We start from the raw sequence: 19,070 nt of genomic DNA on the forward strand, positions 1-19,070 counted from the left end.
CATAAACAACGGGATAAATACAAAAGTTTATTTATCAATTATTCACATGCGGGACCCATACTTTTCATCACATGCGGGATAAATACAAATTGATAAAAAGCTGATATATTTAACATAAACATGAATTTGTGTGGCAACTCTAGCGGGTTTTCAAGTATTTGCACTTTTACAAATTATTACAAAGTTTATTTATCAATTATTCACATGCAGGATGGTACATTTATATCATTGTTGGCATCGTATTTGCACTATTGATAACCGTCTGCTTATTTTCCTATTTCTCAAGAAGAAAAAGAGAGAATAAAGAAGTCGAAATAGAGAGTAAGTTCAATGGTACAACTACTAGTTCTGTATACCTTGTTCTTAAATCTTATTATGCAATGTTTTGGGTTGTACCTTGTACATACGAAATTCATTTATTTACATTTACTTGAACAAATCACTAATTGAATTCCAATTGCTTCATTAAGATAATGATCAGATAAGATGTGTCGATTTCATGCAATTTGATTTCAGTGTAATACAAGCTGCAACATGTAACTTTTCTGATACTAAAATCCTAAGCATGGGAAGTTCTACTAAAGTATATAAGGTATCAAAACTCACCCTTATTTGAATTCTAAGTGAAATGCGGCCATTGAACCGGCCTTAGTTTTAATTCATTTCATTAGCTTGGTGGTTTGGTGCAGTGCTTTAATTATTTACGTGCTGACAACATAGGGTGTGCTTCCTGGTGGGCAAGAAATAGCAGTTAAGAGGCTAATAAAAATTGTCAGAGATGTTGAGTTGAAATTTAACAATGAAGTTCTTTTATTGACCAACCTATAACACAGAAACCTGGTAAAGCTCCTAGGTTTTTGTGTTCACCATGATTCAAGGCTTCTTATATACGAGTTCTTGCCCAACGAAAGTCTCGATTGGTTTCTACATGGTGAGATATTTGTATTAAGACCACCTTGCATAATCGGATTCTAAATCATACTTGTACCAATTAGCTAACCAATTTGCAGATCCTTCACCGCGTGCAAATTTAAATTGGGAAGTACGATACAATATCATACAGGCAATCTCTAGAGGTATCAGTTACCTGCACAAAGATTCCCAACTAAGGGTGATTCATCGAGATCTTAAACCCAACAACATACTTTTAGATGCTGACATGAAGCCCAAAATATCGAACTTTAGCAAAGCAACCCACGTTCATGAAGACCAAACTAGGGGAGCTACTAGCATAATTAAAGGAACCTAGTAAGTGTTACCTTTGAGGAATTTTCCAGAAATCTAACAAATATATGTACAGTGTTTGAATTGCATCAATAAAATTTTTTATAACTGTAAATGTTACAAATTCAGCGGATATATGCCTCTAGAATTCGTGCAACAAGGGATTTTCTCTGTTAAGTCTGATGTCTTCAACTTTGGAGTCATACTCCTGGAAATGATATGCGGTCAAATGATTAATGACTTTTCGAAGGGTGAAAATGATGAGGATCTTCTTAGCTATGTAAGTATGAAAATATTGGTACAATACAGGCATACAAGTTATCACTTTTACATATTGCTTGACGGATTTAAAAGGATATACACCACAAAAATATTTAGGCCCAATTATATTAATTAGTAGCCGAGGCTGCTTAAGCAAGATCATTGTTTACACAACCATTATATAACAAACAATTAAAGTAACTATTAATCGAGTTCTTTCCCTATTGCAGGTGTGGAGGAAGCGGTATAATGGTACAGCTTTAGACGTGGTAGATACAAAACTGCATAAAATAGAGGATCACAAAGCTCAAGTACTGAGAATTATTAAGATTGCGTTGCTGTATGTTCAAGAGAATCCAACGCAAAGGCCAACTATGGCTATTGTTCGATACATGCTAAATGATTCTACTGGTATAAAAGAGCCTTCGAAACCAGCTCATGTTATCTTTGGATATTAAGGAAGGTTCCTCTGCTTTTTGTCCTACTCCTTGCCAGCTGATTCTCCGTGAGCTGTAAATGTACTCTATAGGGGTGGAATGTTTGATTACCGTTACAACATTTCTTTCTGCGCAATGATAGGACTAGCTGTCATTTATTTTTGTTTTGTAGTAACTATATATTTCTTGGATTGTCTCTTGTAATCCCAAGTGGAACAGATATTTTGCTAGACCTAATATCAAACCATCTTCTTCCCTTACTTTCTCTTCCCTTCTCTAATATGCTAAAACCCCTTGCATCAAGCTAATTTTTACTCTTCATGGTATCAGAGCCACTTATGCAAAATTGGGTATTCTAAACTTTCGATCCTTGTTATTCATCCTTGCCATATTTCCAAATCGAAGCTTTCTTATGCCTTTTGTTCTTTAAAAATCGAAGCTTTATATCATGGCAACTAATGCTAACAGTGTGCTATATTTTCACCCTAATGATGGCTCTTACTCCATCTCATTTGATAAATCGACTGGTGCTGCGGACTATAGATCCTGGATAAAGTCTATGGAAATTGCCCTCACCTCAAAGAAGAAGATAGGCTTTGTTCTGAGAAATGTTCTCAGGTCTGCATATGTTGTAAGATGTTGTTAAAGCATACCAGTGGGACACCCGCAACTCAATGGTAATCTCTTGGACCCTTGCCTGTCTCTCTGATACTATTAAAACATCTATGCTATATGTTAACTCTGCTAGAAAAACATGGGTTCAGCTAGAAAAACATTTTTCAATGGCAAATGGGTCTATGAAATATAAGTTGAACAAAGATTTGTATCAGCTTAAACAAAATGGTAATTCTATTAATGTGTACTTTACTGCTATGTCTAGTTTGTGGGAAGAACTGGATTCAATGAATCCTCTTCCTGTGATTTCTAAACCAACTGTAGATGTTAGAAACTTGTTGAATGTTGTGGCTAGAAATCAGGAAAAAAGTAGGTTATTTCAATTTTTGAATGGTCTTAATGATCAGAATGGTGCTATGAGAAGCCAAATGCTTATGTTCACACCCTTACCCACAGTAGAGTCTGCATGCTCCATGCTGTAGTAGGAAGAGAGTCAGAGAGAAGCGTTACTTCCTTAAGTTGACCCTGATATTTCTACCATGTATAGCAGACAAAACATTGAGAAAACCAGTGTCACATGTTCTCATTGTGGTGGAAAAGGTCACACTCAAAATCAGTGCTGGTATTTACATGGATTTCCCAAAAAACCATTTAAACCCAGACTTAACCCTATCAATAATGTGAGCAAGGGAAGAACAAGTTCCTCTGATCAAGGCTGGAATGCCAAGAATACTCCTAAAGTGGCAGAAACATCACAAACTTCTCATCCTGGATCTGGGAATGTAACCTTTACTGAACAACAATTTGAATAATTTCTGAAACACTTTCCTTCTTCTAGTGCTGTGAAAGGAAGTGAAACTGATGAAGAGCTGGATAACAGTTTCTCAAGCATGGTGTCCTGTCATCATGTAGCCACTCTACCATATGGATGGATAATTGAATCAGGTGCTTCAGACCATATGACCTGTGATTTGAGCAAATTCACAGATCCCGAAGAAGTAGCTAATCTTCCTAGAATCACTCTACCCACAAGTGCTTCAGCTTCTATCTCACATACTAGCAATGTGAATTTGTGTAACTCTTTGAGTTTTCATAATGTGCTGTGTGTGCCTGAATTTAGGTACAATCTTAATTGTGTGTGCCTCTTTTAGATCCTATCAAGCGTGTCCAACTAGACTGGAAAACCCGCTTCAAAATCATTAAAGGCGTTGCTCGAGGAATGCTCTATCTTCATGAAGATTCACGCCTTTTGGTTGTCCACCGTGACCTAAAATCTGGGAACATCCTCTTAGATGCGGAAATGAATCCAAAGATTGCAGATTTTGGTATGGCGAGAATGTTTGGTGTAGATCAAACTAAAGGAGATACCAACAAAATATGTGGCACCTTGTAATGTTATTTTACCTTCATGCATAATTATTATACATTCAGATTATGATATAAATATATAACAAGAAATTAACATTGCATTCTAATGTGTTGATGTATAATACTACCTACATGCATGCAGTAGATACATGCCGCCAGAGTATGTGCATCATGGGCACTTCTCCTTAAAGTCAGATGTTTTTAGTTTTGGAGTGTTACTTTTGGAAAATATAATTGGCCTAAGAATTGGCCGCTATTACAATTCAGAGACTGGAGAAACTCTCCTTAATTTTGTAAGTATTGTATGAATAATTTAATTATGTACGTACCAATGTTTTTGAATGTTCTATTATACTTACAACTAGATTATTTATCTATTTGTTGCATTTTACTTGGATATAACTTTATTTTGGTACACAAAGACTGGAGTTGTATGTATCACTACAAAATGTTAAGATTCGTACTATTATAGATCTAGGTCTTCATCAAATTTATGTTTTCACAACTTTAAAATGGTAAGGAAATTTATTTCCAATTATATGTTTTGTAATGAATACTTCTTGTACACTTTTTCAGACATGGAGAAATTGGCTAGAAGGTACCCCGTTAAACATAGCAGATTCATCAATGACAACTGTTAATACTGCTGAAGTATTGAGATGCATCAACATTGGGTTGCTATGTGTTCAAGAGAATATAGCTCATAGACCAATCATGTCGTCAGTTGTCCTTATGCTGAATAGCAACACCATTGCTCCACCCGTGCCTTTACATCCCGCTTTTCTCTTGGACAAGGATGAGAAATTTGAGAAATTAAAAGTACTTGATAACTCTGCGAATGAGGTCTCCATATCCGAGCTTGATCCTCGATAATGTTTGTTAATGTGAAAGGTTTTTGTTTAATTTTTCAACTTTTTAAGTTTGGGAATACATGTGCAAGTTATTTAGGATGGTTAGAGAAGGGCATCTCTAAAGTTTGTATCTAGGTCAATGTCTTTTGGAAAACCACATCCTAAGCATGGACAAGTGGTCATTTGTTACAATCGTCATTTAAAGAGCTATAATACTTTTTCCGTTTTTTATTAATTAGTTGGATTAATTTAAGAATTGTGTTAATTGAGACTAACACTACAAGAGGAGGGTGAATTGTATGTGAGTTCCTAGTGGATACTTTTGTGGAATATAAAACAAAATGTAAATAAGCTTGCAATGCACATAGAAGTTTACGAGGAAACCTTTCAGGGCCCAACTGAAAGTAAAACCTCGACCCTTCTAAGGGATTTCCAAAACCAAACCACTTCACTATAATAGGAAAAACATATGAGTTACAACCTATTATAAACAGACCTTTATTCACAAGTTCCAGACTGAACTTGCTACACAGTAGGACTCTATCCTACCCAATCTAAGTCCTACACTTAGATTTACTCGTACTCTCTCAGTACTACCTCTCAGCCTCACACTTGAAGCCTACACACTGTGTGCAAAGTATATTTCACACACTCACCCAAGAATCCAACCAATACAAATATTTGACTCCTAGTATATGAAAGGTAAGCTATGCATGTAACCCGAAACTAATATGACAAAGTTATAAGCTTGGCAAACTTACACAATTAAAGCACAATTCGATCTCTTCACGCATAAACTCACATAAAACTATGAAATGAGATCTCTACTATTTATACAAGGCTAGCTCATATAGCAAGTAGATAGGGTTTTCAAAAGATAAATATGTTAAATTAACAAAATCTCAAAACACAGTTTTGAGTAAATCTAGTTTAAAGAAAATCTTTTTGGAAAACTTAATAAAGATAGATTATGAAATATAATAGAATAATATCTTTTGATAATCAGTTTTAAGTTATAAATCTTTTTAGAAATCTTTTCTTAAAAACATATCTTTTTAACTTTCCGATTTTAATTATATTTGTCAAGCACTTTGTCACGCTTCTAATAGGATTCACGCGTAAACCTACTTAACATATTTACAACAAATCTAGAAGATAGAATCTCAACTAAATTAAGTTGTTGTGCCATCATTATGTAATTATAGGATACTTAGGCTTCACGCAGCAGACCAGGACTAAGTTCCTGTTGTCACTTGTACTCCATTTTTGAACTGGAACTTCGCAGGCCAAGTTCTTCCGGAAATTGCTGTCTTCAATGCAGACCAAGTCAACTCTTCAACTTGCTGTCTTCAAGTTCCTGTTAGGGAACTTAAATCTAGTTAGAGAACTCTTCTTCTATCTTGATTACCTTTTCTTAGGAGCCTCTTCATGTCTTCTTAGCTTAGGCTACTCTTCCACCTCCAAAGTCCACTTCACCTGTTCTAATCACACACTTAAAGAAACCTTTAGTCAAAGTTTGCTTGAGTTTAGTTCATCATCATCAAAACCTTTAAGCTTCAACAAACTGCGAATTCAGTCCTAAACAATAGTAGTTTGACAAAGGAATACTATTATTTTCTTTAATTTGTTATATATTTACTTGTATTTGTTCAATTTGTAGACACAATAATAAATATTTTATATATTTATTATATATAAATCTATTTTACTACTCGTATGATAAATTTATAAATCTATTTTACTACCTCCTCTTCCAAACAATATACCCATTCATTATTGTAGGCCGGTTAAATAAGTCAAAGTTTGACAATGCGTTCTCACCAACATGTAAAAAAACAAATTATGTGGGATTTGTTAAAATCGTCTAGATTTGTTTCCAAAAATATTTTTTTATATGATTTTTGTTAATATCAAATTGGAGATATCGTCGATTAAAGAAGTACATTAAAAAAGTTTAAATAAAGAGATTAGTACATCATAAAATTGAATGATGTAATTAAGTTTAAACTTCACTACTAGAAAATGCCCTTTTTTTTTACGGAAAAATTCCGTCGAAAACACCATGAAATCCGTTGGAAACAGGGTTTCCACGGAATTTCGTCGGAAAAGTGGTTATAGGAAAAATAAACTTTTCCGACGAAAATTCTGTCGGAAACACTATTTCGACGGAATTTTCCGTCGAAAAAATATTTTCAGGCACTGCAATAATTCGTCGGAAAATTCCGACGGATTCAATTCGGTCGGAAATTTCCGACGGAAAATGCTTTTATGAAATTTTTAAAAAAAAATGTCGCCCCACCATCGGCACGGCGTATCACCACCTCCAACCACCAAAAAACCCAACAGACACCGCCATTGCCACTAGCCCCCTAACTCGTATCAACAGTCCCGAACCATCCCCACCACCCACAACCACCAGATCTACCACCCCACCTAGGCAAACCACCCCACCACCCACCTAAAACCACCACCGGCGAAACCTGAAAAAATTAACAAAACACAAAGAAAAAAATTAAAATGAAAACTTGAAACCCGAAAAAAAAAATGAAAACACAACAAAAAAAAAAATGAAAACACAACGAAATAAAAAATTAACAAAAAAAAATAAAAAATTAACAAAAAATGAAAACAGACCACCGCCACCACCCACCTAAAACCACCGCTGAAACCCAACATCAGACCACCGCCGAAACCCAACATCAGACAACTGCCAAAACCCGAAAAAATTAACAAAAAAAAGGAAAAAAAGTTGAAATTCAGACCAAAAAACTTACCACAACGATTTAAAGTCTTAAAATTGGTTATATAAGCCAAATTCGACCATGGAAGCGCTAGATCTAGCATTTCCATGGTCGAACTTGACCTTAAAACCACAACATGCCGGGAACTTGGTCAGGAAATACATCGGGGTGCTTCGTGGGCTAGCTTCGGAAATCAACAATGGAGAAGAGTTAAAGAGAAGAGAGGGAGTAGCGAAGCAAATCGAGAAGAGAGGGAGTAGCAAGAAAGGAGAGATACAGAGAGAAGGTAGATGAAGAAAGAAGAGAGAGAGGGTGTGCGGCTAGAGAGAGAGAGGAGAGAGAAAGGAAACTGAAATGAGGCCATGAGGGGAGTATTTTTTAGGGTTTTAGCTATTTATATGATTTTTTTTTGTCTTTTTAAATAAATATTATTAGATGCCTTTTCGAAGGAAATTTCCGTCGGAAATTATTTTATTTCTGACGGTTTTTTCTGTCGGAATAACTTTCCTACGAAATTTCCGTCGGAACTGTTTAAAATCCCTCGGAAATTTTGCGATTTGCGTCGGATTTTTGTGTCCGTCGGAATTCGGCCTATTTCTAGTAGTGCTTGTGGAATGATGAACAAATATGTAACTAAGAAAAGTCCGACCTCAAGCTATGGCTTGGCTTGATAGTCATCTTGATCAACTAGCTACCACTACACTTAAATTTTATACTTCCTCCGTTTTAGTTGCTATACTTTTTTTTTCACGGTCTTTTAGACAAATTTTTAAGAGGAGAGAAAGAGAGAAAAATAATAGGGACTCATGTGGGTAGGAGAGAGATAGAAAGAAAGAAATGTCAAAAATGAAAAGTGTTGTAACTAATTAAGAATTTCCAATATAGGAATTTATAGCAACTAAAAAAACGGAGGAAGTACGTATAATTTTTTTTTTATTCAACTTATTATATAAAATATTCTTTTGCAAAATTTCACAAGGAGTTCATGTATAAGCTAACTAATATTCTTTTTCAATATACAGGTGGAGGCAAGTAGGTCCAACGACACTAACTAATACAAGCGTACAAGAACATGTATAAGCTTGACTGGAATCGATGAAAGTTCAAAATGCTCCATAATTTACTTATTGAGACCATTTTGTTTGACAATGTTTTTTTTGGGTTGGAAAATCATCCCAATTTCCAACTCAAAATTGTAAATTAAAAATATATACTCCAACTTTTTTGAGTACATTATATTGATCTTCAAAAATATTCACCAATGAGTCATTGAGTTAAACACAAACAATTAATGTACTGTACTTTATCGTGTTTAAAGAAGACAATAACGAAAAAGGTATTTAATGATTTCGTTGGTTAATGAAACTCTAGCTACCGTAAGAAAAGGTACTCCCTCCCTCCGTCTCTAAATTACATTCCTACTTCTAGAATTTATTTCTCCTATAATGGAGAGAAATAAGAATGTAATTTAGGGATGAAGAGAGTATAATAAATTGGGGGTATGAAGATATATTTACATGAAATAGAAATAAGTATTATAAGTCATTGATAACTCGGTTTTAATTTGGCTTTTACAGATAAAAATGAAAAAAAAAAACCTGGTTTATATAATGAGTAAACTAATCATTCAAGTGTTAATGACACAATATAAAAAAGACACAAAAATAACTGAAAGTAGAGGGAGGAGGTAAGGGAATCCCCCTACGGCCCTACTCCCAAGCATTTGTGACCTCAAAGTCACAAGGTGTGTTCCCCACCAACTCCACCAAGCTGACCCTATATAGAATCAATCTTCAGTTATCCTAATAAAATTAAATCGAAGTTCGTATTGAAATCAACTCGACCCAAAGTCCCTTAACCCAAAATTAACGTGGTCAAACTCGTTTTAAAGTTGATTCAAATGTATCCGAACCAAATATGAATTGATTTGATGTTGACTAGACATTATACCCCTTACAAATATATTTTATTGACTAGTGTTTTCTCCAAATGTAGTAATGTATGGTACAATCAATTGAACCCATAAAGCACGTCCAATTGAACTTATAAAGAACGCCTTTGTGGTTGACATTCGACACCGTAGTCTATTCGCTAATTGTCTGTTATATTACCCCGTCAAGTACGTTACAAGACCTTAATTATTATTTTCTTATTTGTGGGAGAGTGATGGTAGGGGCGTGAAAGGTGCTTGACAAGGAACTAAAAGTGTTGAACTTCTTTTTTTTTTTTTTTTTTTTTTTTTTTTTTTTTTTTGAAACAAAAAGTGTTGAACTTTCTAATTTCTAACAATGCCTGGTTCTCCTCAAAAAAGCAATGCCTGGTATGCCCCACATGATCAAAATTTTCCTCAATTCATAAATGCATTCATTTAACTTTTTACGTTGTTCATAAATCTTGAACTAAAATATTTTTTTTTATATAAAAACAATCTTGACCTAAAATTATTTCTATTGAAAAACATTATTTTAAGAAGTATTGTTCTTTTCAGCTTATTTTATTGAATTAAAATTATTATTGTAGAAATAAAATTATTTTTGGTGAACTTAAGTTATTTTAGTCTTACGTAGAAATTTCAAAGTAAGAATATTGTTTATAAATACACAGTTATCGTAATACACTTTTATATATATTTTTTTTCTTATGTATAAATCACTATAAATGGTCAAGGGCGTGTGAATATAATTTTAAAGACCGAATGTTGCTAGATTTATGGGGCAAAGTAAGTAGGTTTTGTTTATTAAATGCAAAAGTAGATTTAATTTTTTTTAAATTATCATATAACTAAACTTTTAGCCAGGCAACGAGACAGCGACACTTGACGTTCTAACTTTTCGCCAAGTGTCGCGCCACGTAGGATAGAGTTATATAGAATTCAATTTGTTAGATAAAAAAGTTAGGGTCTGTTCACATTTACTGAACTGGGCTGAATTGAACTGAACTGAACTGACTGAACTAATTGGAGCTGAACTGAACTGACTGAACTAATTGGAGCTGAACTGAACTGAACTAAGCTGAAATGAATATTTTATGTGAGTGGAAAATTAGGAGCTGAACTGATTGGAGCTGAACTGATTAGAGCTGAACTGAAATTAAGTAAATGTGAACAGACCCTTAGTTTAGAATTTTATTTTCAATCAAATTTTGATATAATTTTAGAATAAAATTGTTAATTTAGAGTTTTATTTTCGATAAAGTACTAATATTTCATGTGTACAAATTGAATTATAATTTTATTCAAAAACATAATTAGATTACAACTCTTATAAACTATCATATAAATTTATTTATTTTTGTATTTGGAGCGAAGGAATTAGTTCAAAATGTACCACATCCATTATTTATAATATATTCTAATCAATTAAAATAATATACTTCACAATCTAATATAGTTTTATTATTGTGTGTAGACCTGTCAATTGAGTCGGGTCACGAGTCATTTCGGACAGGGTCATTATTTCAGATTACGGGCCAAGAAATGTTTTTCACGAATATTATTATTATTAGTCATTACATGCATACCACATAGTTTAAATCGTCACAAAAACACATCAATTCCTAACTAATTTTGTATCAATGATATGTTTTAAAATTTGACATATAAATTAAATATTTATCTTAAAATTTAATGAACAACCCGGGCATCGAACGGGCACTAAACTTGTAATTTATAATCGGCTACAATTCCGAAGTGTCGTTAGCGCTGCTAGTCAAAGTCAAGTATTACATACTAAGGGTGAACCATACATTGATAACTTTATATGCATATATACTCAAACTAGCTAATGTTAATTTACAACACTAGGAAGCTGCATATGAGCTTGATAACTTGAAAAAAAAAAAAAAAAAAAAACACACACACACACAATGAAATCCACAAGATTATACATAAGAATAATACTAGTTATATTTCTCGTTACTATAATCTTGTTTGCCATTCCTACAAATTGTCAGCCTGAATTTCAAGCCTATACATGCGGGGATCTCATGGAAAATTACACCAAAAGCAGTCCAACTTACAAACAAAATCTCCACACTCTTCTATCCTCTATAGCTTCGAATCCTCGAATCAACTATGGCTTTTATAACCTTTCAGTTGGCCAAAAACTCGACAAAGTTTATGGAGTCGCTCTATGTAGGGGCGACGTTCCTACCTCCAATTGCAAGACCTGCGTTGATTATGCGGCAGCTAGGATTGGCTTACATTGTCCTAGCTATAACTCTGCTATCGCATGGTACGATGAGTGTATGATTCGTTACTCGGATACTGACATATTTAAGGGGGAGATGTCTCATCCACGGTATAATTTGACACGTCCTATGGAGGCATCCGATCCCAAGGGGTTCAACTCGACGATATCAAACTTGATGAAGAAGTTGGCTTATAAGGCTGCTTCAGGGGATTTTCGTCGCAAATATGCTACGGGAGAAGTTAATGTTACTAGAAATTTCAAGGTATATGCACTCCTACAGTGCATACCAGATTTGGAGGAATATGATTGTTTGAATTGTCTAAATCTTATCATTAATTATACCCTTTCTGATTGTTGCTACGGCAAGGAAGGGGCTAGAGCTGGTGGTCCAACGTGTAACCTTAGATACGAGAACTACCAATTTTACAACTCTGTTGTTGCGCTACCACCACTTCTACCACCCTCAACACCGTCTCCATCCACTATCATCACAACGCCAAAAGGTAACATAATTCATTATATATGTTTAAGAGACTTTTCATTTTATTTCTAATTATACTAGAGATCGATGTATCCAAGATTATATCGGCAACTCATTAGTCTTTACATATTAATTTGAACAAAAAATAAGAATTTGTACAAAAAAAATATAAATGCGTATTCATTGCCAGTGCAAAATTTTCTAACTTTGATGATTGGCTTCTTCAGGAAGAAGAAGCAAGAGGTCTAGACTTGCCATGATAGTTATCATCCCCATCTTCACGATTTTAGTAGTGGTAATATTTATCAGCTGCTACTTAAAAAGAAGAGGAAGGCCATTGCAGAAAGTTGAAAGTAAGTTTTAATTACGTACTATAATTCTTTTAGATCACTATAATTTAAAATATTTATTACAGATATATAACCTCTAAAATATTTATTACAGATATATAACTTTTATAATAAGTTTTGATTATTATCATAACATATAACATTTACGAAGTATAATTTTTACTTATGAAGAATTAAACTTATTGTTCGTTAAAATTTTGCATTGGCAAGCGTGATAAAAGAAACATGTCAAGTAAAAAAGAACAGATTATGGCCTTGTTTGCCAAATGGCTGTTGGCGGTTGGCGGTTGGCTGTTGGCTGGTTCACTTGGCTTGTTTGACCAGTTGGAATGTTTGGCTGTTTATAATGGCTTTTGAAATTGGCTGTTTAAGCTAGCTGTTTATAAAAGTGTTTGGTAAATTAATTGTTCGTTGTTGGTTGTTTATTAGATAATTTGTGAGCCAACAAGCCAAAAGCCAACAAAAAAACTACTTAAAGCAGCTTTTTCATTTTGGCTTAAAAGCCAGCTTTTTCGCTGACTAAAAAGCCAATTACCAAACACATTTTTTGGCTGTTTGACCACCTAAAAAAGCCAAAAGCCAACCAAAAAACCATTAAAAAGCCAATTGCCAAACATGGCCTGTAGATAATACTTAGCCAAAGTATATGAATACTACAAAAGTCAAAGTGATACACTTAATTAAAAATTGAATAGAGTGAGTAATTATTGTTTTGTTCTTTGAAATTACTGATTAATTAAAAATTGAAGTTTATCTGAAAATATAATTTTACTTTTTGAAATTTATTTTTCTTTTCAAAACAAGCATTTACTGAATATTTTTGTTTTAAGATGAAGACAACACAAGTTAAGTATGCCTTGATCCATAAATCTCATATCATTGTAACTTGAATCCCCCTCTATGAATCTGAAGGCGAAGAGGCTGAAGATGATTACAAAATGATTGAGTCATTGCAATTGGAATTTGGCACTGTTAAAGCTGCAACAAATAACTTCTCCAATTCTAACAAGCTAGGCCATGGGGGTTTTGGTACCGTTTACAAGGTACAATGATCCACATTTTACTTTACTTTCATACGAATTTATTAGCTTGTCAATGCACAAATTGTACCTTACATATATAGAAGCAATCAATTTCAGGGTAGACTTCAAAATGGACAAGTAATAGCAGTAAAGAGATTGACCACAAGTGCAGGACAAGGTGAAAAGGAATTCAAAAACGAGGCCTTATTAGTAGCTAAGCTTCAACACAAAAACTTGGTGCGATTTCTTGGTTTTTGCCTCGCGAAAGAGGAAAGACTCTTGATCTATGAATATTTACCCAACAAAAGCCTCGATCAACTCCTTTTTGGTAATGCTTCGACATTAAAACTGTAAAATTAATCTAATTCAAAGTTACTACACTTGTTTAATCTAAAACTATGCAGATCCTATCAAGAGCAAGTATCTAGACTGGGAAAAGCGCTACAAAATTATAGGCGGAATTGCTCGTGGACTACTTTACCTGCACGAAGAGTCTCGATTGTTAGTTGTCCACCGTGATATCAAAGCAGGAAATGTGCTCTTAGATGCAGAGATGAACCCGAAAATTTCAGATTTTGGTGTTGCGCGTTTGTTTGGAGCAGATCAATCTCATGTGTACACAAGTAAAATTGCTGGAACTTGGTAAGTCATACTTCATCCTTGCAAATTCCATGTAGTACACACTCCATCCTTCCACAATTTGTCATGACATTTCTCCTAACAACCTAACCCCTCATAATTAAGGATATGCCACGATTTTACCAAAAGGCCATTTATTCATAATAATTGGATTGCTCATAATTTCATTTGCTATTTTTTAAATTATAGTAAAAATATCTAAGAAAAATCAATCACAACTTTTTCAATGACTATTATATATACCAATTAATTTTTAGTTCTAGTTAGTTACATCTAACTAACTAACTTCCTTGCATTGTATCTAATAGTGGATATATGCCTCCGGAGTATGTTATTCATGGAAATTTCTCGATCAAGTCCGATGTATACAGTTTTGGAGTGCTAGTACTAGAAATCATAAGCGGCCAAAAGGTCAGCAGGTTTTCACAAGCACATAATGGAGATAGTCTTCTAAGCTTTGTAAGTGAGCGAGGAAATTACATATGTTTATTGATGATATAATTTGAGTTATTTTATACTTTCCAAATTTCAATTTCTTATCTTCCATTTCCAAATTATCTTGGTATATTTCCAGGCTTGGAGAAATTGGTCCGAAGGAAATGCGATGAAATTGGTGGATCCAACCATTTCAGCTATACATACAAATGAAGTCCTAAGAACCATACACATTGCGTTGTTATGCGTCCAAGAGAATGCAACACAAAGGCCAATCATGTCGTCCGTTGTTCTAATGCTAAATAGCTATTCTATCACTCTTCCAGTATCCTCGCGGCCTGCTTTTTTGATGCAGAATGATTTGGACTCCGAATGTGATATGCCGCATCCTGATGATTCCACCGACAAGGCCTCCCCTTCAACGTTTGATGCTCGAGACTATGTGCAAGAAGATCAAAACTAAAAACTAAAAAGCAAGTCCATCCTGATTGTAATAAGGTGGTGAACTGAATGTTCTTTGTTAGCAGCAAACATCATAACGTAAATTCTTCAGCTGCGCTACTCTAGTTTCGACAGTACATCAACTCATCTTCAAATTTGTAGAGTTACATATCATATATTTTTATGCAATTGAACATTTTTACTTCTATGCTTCACTCAATTTTTACATGTATGATCCAACGAAATGATGTTAGTGTATGTGTTACATTGTTGTTATTATAAAATATGTGTGATTATCTTGTCTTCATGATTAAAGCAACACATAATCTTTAGACTTGATTATTTATGTCCCTTGAGTAGTAGAACGAAATAAAAACTCATATACGAACAACTAAGGGGTCGAGCTTGGTTTAAAAAAAAAAAAAAAAAACTAAGGGTCGAGCTACATACAATTGATACAAATACACATTTATTTCCTTATTACACCTTAGTATAGGGGTATAAAGTTGGCAATGCATTATTAACAATTAGCTTGAGCCATATATACACAATTAATAGCTTTTTTTTTTTTTTGGTAGAAGAGAAGCTTAAATTAAGTAGTTAACCAGTCAACAAGTTTACATCCCTTAGGCCGCAACCTAATTTAATTACAACTAACACCACCATTAGCTAAGGTGGCCGGATTCAAAAGGGGTGTACTAGCACTCAAATTAGAGTTACTATTCTGATCAGATAAGAGTTTGCTACCAAAAGATACGCTACTGCTATTACAAAAGTCAACTTCTACAGCAGGAGGGCCAATAAGCACACATGCATTGAGGGGGTTGTTGAAGCACCAATCAGTCCTACTTACAGTTGTTAAATTCAGCATAGCTTGCCTGGCCACCACATCTGCTACCCTGACTTGATCTCTGGGTACCTTGGACAACTTTCCCCTTGGTATCTTTCTTAGAAGGTCCCTGCAAAATAGGTAGTGATTCCCCATTTCATTAAATGCTATGTTGTGGTTATTTATTCCTTGAACCGCTTGCTGACAGTCAGAAATTATTGTGATAACATTCCAGTTTTCCTTGATCACCCAAGCAGCTGCAGTGGCTATGGCTATGGTTTCAGCCATAAGGGCAGAGTTTTCCTAGATGTTGGAAGCAATACCTTTCACCCAAGTACTATTCTGGTCCCTGCAGATACAAGCAAAACTTACAGTCTTTCCCTGATCCCGAAAGGAAGCATCAACTACTATGCAAAGGCTAGAATTCCACTGAGGGCAATTGACTGTAAAGGCATTATGGTTTGGGGTGTTTATGGAGGATTTAGGGCCAAGTAAAGCAATCTTAATAGCCTAGGCTCTGGCAGCATGGATGGTGTTGCTTTTGGGGGTGGATTTCTTGTTAAAGACCCAGCCATTCCTTCTAAGCCACAGTCTCCAGGTTAATAAAGAAAAGGTTTGATTCCAAGGGATGTCAAAGAGGGGATGCTTGGTTGTGATTTCAAGGTTTGAGGACATCCAGTCAATGGTGCTTAGGTGTTGGCTCATGGCAGGAGGAGTGATTGTATCCCAAAGTTCCTTAGCCCTATTACACTCCCTGAGGATGTGATCTAAGGTTTTAGGAGTGCTAGGACAAAAGCTGCAAGATCCAGAGGTTATTATATGCCTAGAATGGAGATGGTCAGCAGTGGGTAACCTGTTCCATAAACATAACCAAAGGAAAAATTTAGCAGATGGGGGGAGGAGAGAAGCCAAACTTTGTTAAGCATAGCTTTATCAGGGTGGTGGTGACGTTAATTCTCTTGCCTCAGCTTAAGGTAGGTTGTGTTGGCATTAAAAAACCCTCCTTTACCCAAGCCTGGGAATTGAAGATCTGATCCTCACCAAACCCGGGAAGGACCATGCTGTGAATATGAGAAGAAATGTGAGGAGGCATAGAATGATGGAGGTTAGACAGATTATAGTTTCCCTCATATATGATCTCACTGACAGTAAGGGTTTCCTCTTCTTCCCTGAGGGGGCCCTGGATTAAAGTTCTCAGGGCACCCAGTCCTGTTCAATTATCATGCCAGAGGCCAGGGAACATGTATTCCCTTTACCAATAGCCCATTGGGAGGAAGAGAGTTAGGAGGTCCCAACCCTTACCTATATCTTAATTGCCAGATGTGGGAACCATTACTGAACTTAGTTGGTAAATCTCTATGGCAGTACTTTTCCTTTATCAAGGTGGCAGAGAGATTTCTAGAATTTTGCATTTTCCATCCCAACTTGGCCATGAGCACAATGTTATACAAATGATTCAACCTAAACCCTAGCCCACCCAGGTCTTTAAGGCAGCAAATCTTTGACCAGGCAATGAGTGGTGTTTTCCTCTTATCAGGAGTAGATCCCTAGAAGAATCTATTGCAAATTTGATTAATATTTGAGGCAAGATTTTTAGGGAGGAGGATAGTTTGCATGGTATATGCAGGTATAGAAGTAAGGGAGGATTTGATTAGGACAGCTCTACCAGCTTTGGAAAGGTTTTTTGACTTCCAGGCATTTAGCTTGGAGTTAAGCTTCTTGGTTATGTGACTAAGTTGGGAAAGGGTAGACCTCTTGTCAGTAAGGGGAAAACCCAAATAAACACCTAGATCATTGGTAGAAAGGATATAATCGGTCGTTGGACAATCACCCTAAAACCATACAATATTTCTACCTAAACCAACCTAAGACAAGTCTAGGGTAAGTAGAGGATCGTATCCACAGGGAATGGGTAAGTACACCGAGAATATGAAACGGTTGCAATCTAGTTCGGTCACAAATTGGGGGTTTTGATTAGATAACTACTATAGAGACACACTTGGGGAAAATAGGGATCGACTCCAACCAAACCAACGGATCAAATCAATAGGCAAGCATGAACACAAATTGGGTGACAGAGAGGGCACTCAACATTGCCTTCTTTCGAAGCCACAACACTAAGCAATCCTAAACCAAACTCAACTAATAACAAGATAGGCCAACCAAGTCTTAATAACGGGAAGTAGACTACTAACTCGGGTTTGTCTTTCAATCGGTCCAAGAAAGCATTAAGGCACAAACAATTGGGATTTCTCACCTAATTGTTGCAACTAAGACTGCTACATCATTCAAACAAAGAACCATAATCAAGATGAATTTAGCATAATCATATAAGAATAGGCTCACAACTAGACTCCATCTCTCAATGCTAGCGTAGAAGTGAATGCATGAGCAATAAGTGGCCAACCAATTACACATGCAATTAACCAATCCCTTAACAATCAATCATCAACCCAAAATGAACATGCAAGCACAAACATCAATCAACCCATGGCTTGGTTGGGTCTTCACCCAACCCCTAGCTAATTAACTACTCACAAATCATGGTGAAAAACAATCTAACAATTAAATCTAGGGTTAACATGAATTCAATTAAACTAGGAGAGAAATTAAACAAGGATGGTTGAACATGCAAGAACAATTAACAAAGATTAAGCAAGAACTAAGATTAATCAAAGATAAAATCAGAAAATTAAATAACAAAGGAGAGAAAAAGAGGTTACTAATTGATGCTCCAAAGTTGAGAATAATTGTTGTTGAAATTGATAGAACAAAGTTCCAATAATTCTTACAAAATGATTGAGTTTTGAGAAACTAAACTAAGGGAGAGGAAAACTCTGAACTAATTAAGAGAATAAGTCTAAAGGAGTTAAGAGGGAAGAATATCCATACAAATGAGCCCCCAAAAGCTATTTATAACCCCCAATTACATAGTAAACTCCGCAATAGAAAGCTCGCAGAACCTATCGGGAGAAGCCTCTCCAAGGTCTGGAGAGGCCGCTCCTAAGGACTGGAGAGGTCGCTCCATGTCTTAGAGAGGCCGCTCCAAACTAGGGGAGATTGGGGCAGAATATTCCGTAGCAAGGTGGAGAGGCCTCTCCAAAAAGGTGGAGAGGCCACTCTTCAAGTGGAGAGGGCGCTCTTCTATGTTGGAGTGGCCTCTCCTCATCTCTTCTTTCAAATCTG

The 19,070-nt window shown here is 35.4% G+C and overlaps 2 protein-coding genes across 2 annotated transcripts; both read left to right on the forward strand.

The window, feature by feature from the left end:
• The first annotated feature begins 1,360 nt into the window (after nt 1–1,360).
• On the forward strand, nt 1,361–1,943 carry LOC145637286 (cysteine-rich receptor-like protein kinase 44). The gene is made up of 2 exons (XM_081688753.1): nt 1,361–1,504; nt 1,716–1,943. Exons 1-2 carry the CDS (start codon nt 1,361–1,363, stop codon nt 1,941–1,943), a joined length of 372 nt encoding a protein of 123 aa, XP_081544879.1.
• Nucleotides 1,944–11,100: 9,157 nt separating this feature from the next.
• On the forward strand, nt 11,101–15,290 carry LOC145635348 (cysteine-rich receptor-like protein kinase 15). Its single transcript, XM_081686626.1, has 7 exons — nt 11,101–12,190; nt 12,396–12,521; nt 13,431–13,561; nt 13,658–13,868; nt 13,945–14,182; nt 14,488–14,638; nt 14,754–15,290. Exons 1-7 carry the CDS (start codon nt 11,362–11,364, stop codon nt 15,075–15,077), a joined length of 2,010 nt encoding a protein of 669 aa, XP_081542752.1. The 5' UTR covers nt 11,101–11,361; the 3' UTR covers nt 15,078–15,290.
• Nucleotides 15,291–19,070: the final 3,780 nt, after the last annotated feature.

The sequence above is a fragment of the Chenopodium album genome, chromosome 6 (assembly GCF_948465745.1).
Source record: "Chenopodium album chromosome 6, dcCheAlbu1.1, whole genome shotgun sequence".
In the NCBI taxonomy this organism is placed as follows: domain Eukaryota; kingdom Viridiplantae; phylum Streptophyta; class Magnoliopsida; order Caryophyllales; family Amaranthaceae; genus Chenopodium; species Chenopodium album.

What these genes read in the sequence shown, in the direction of transcription:
- LOC145637286 (XM_081688753.1), top strand. Translation starts at nt 1,361, where the DNA reads ATGCCTCTAGAATTCGTGCAACAAGGGATTTTCTCTGTTAAGTCTGAT. An exon ending in ATGAGGATCTTCTTAGCTAT is followed by an intron (nt 1,505 to 1,715) that starts GTAAGTATGAAA and finishes TCCCTATTGCAG; the next exon opens with GTGTGGAGGAAGCGGTATAA.
- LOC145635348 (XM_081686626.1), top strand. Translation starts at nt 11,362, where the DNA reads ATGAAATCCACAAGATTATACATAAGAATAATACTAGTTATATTTCTC. An exon ending in GTTTTGGTACCGTTTACAAG is followed by an intron (nt 13,562 to 13,657) that starts GTACAATGATCC and finishes AATCAATTTCAG; the next exon opens with GGTAGACTTCAAAATGGACA. An exon ending in GAGATAGTCTTCTAAGCTTT is followed by an intron (nt 14,639 to 14,753) that starts GTAAGTGAGCGA and finishes GTATATTTCCAG; the next exon opens with GCTTGGAGAAATTGGTCCGA.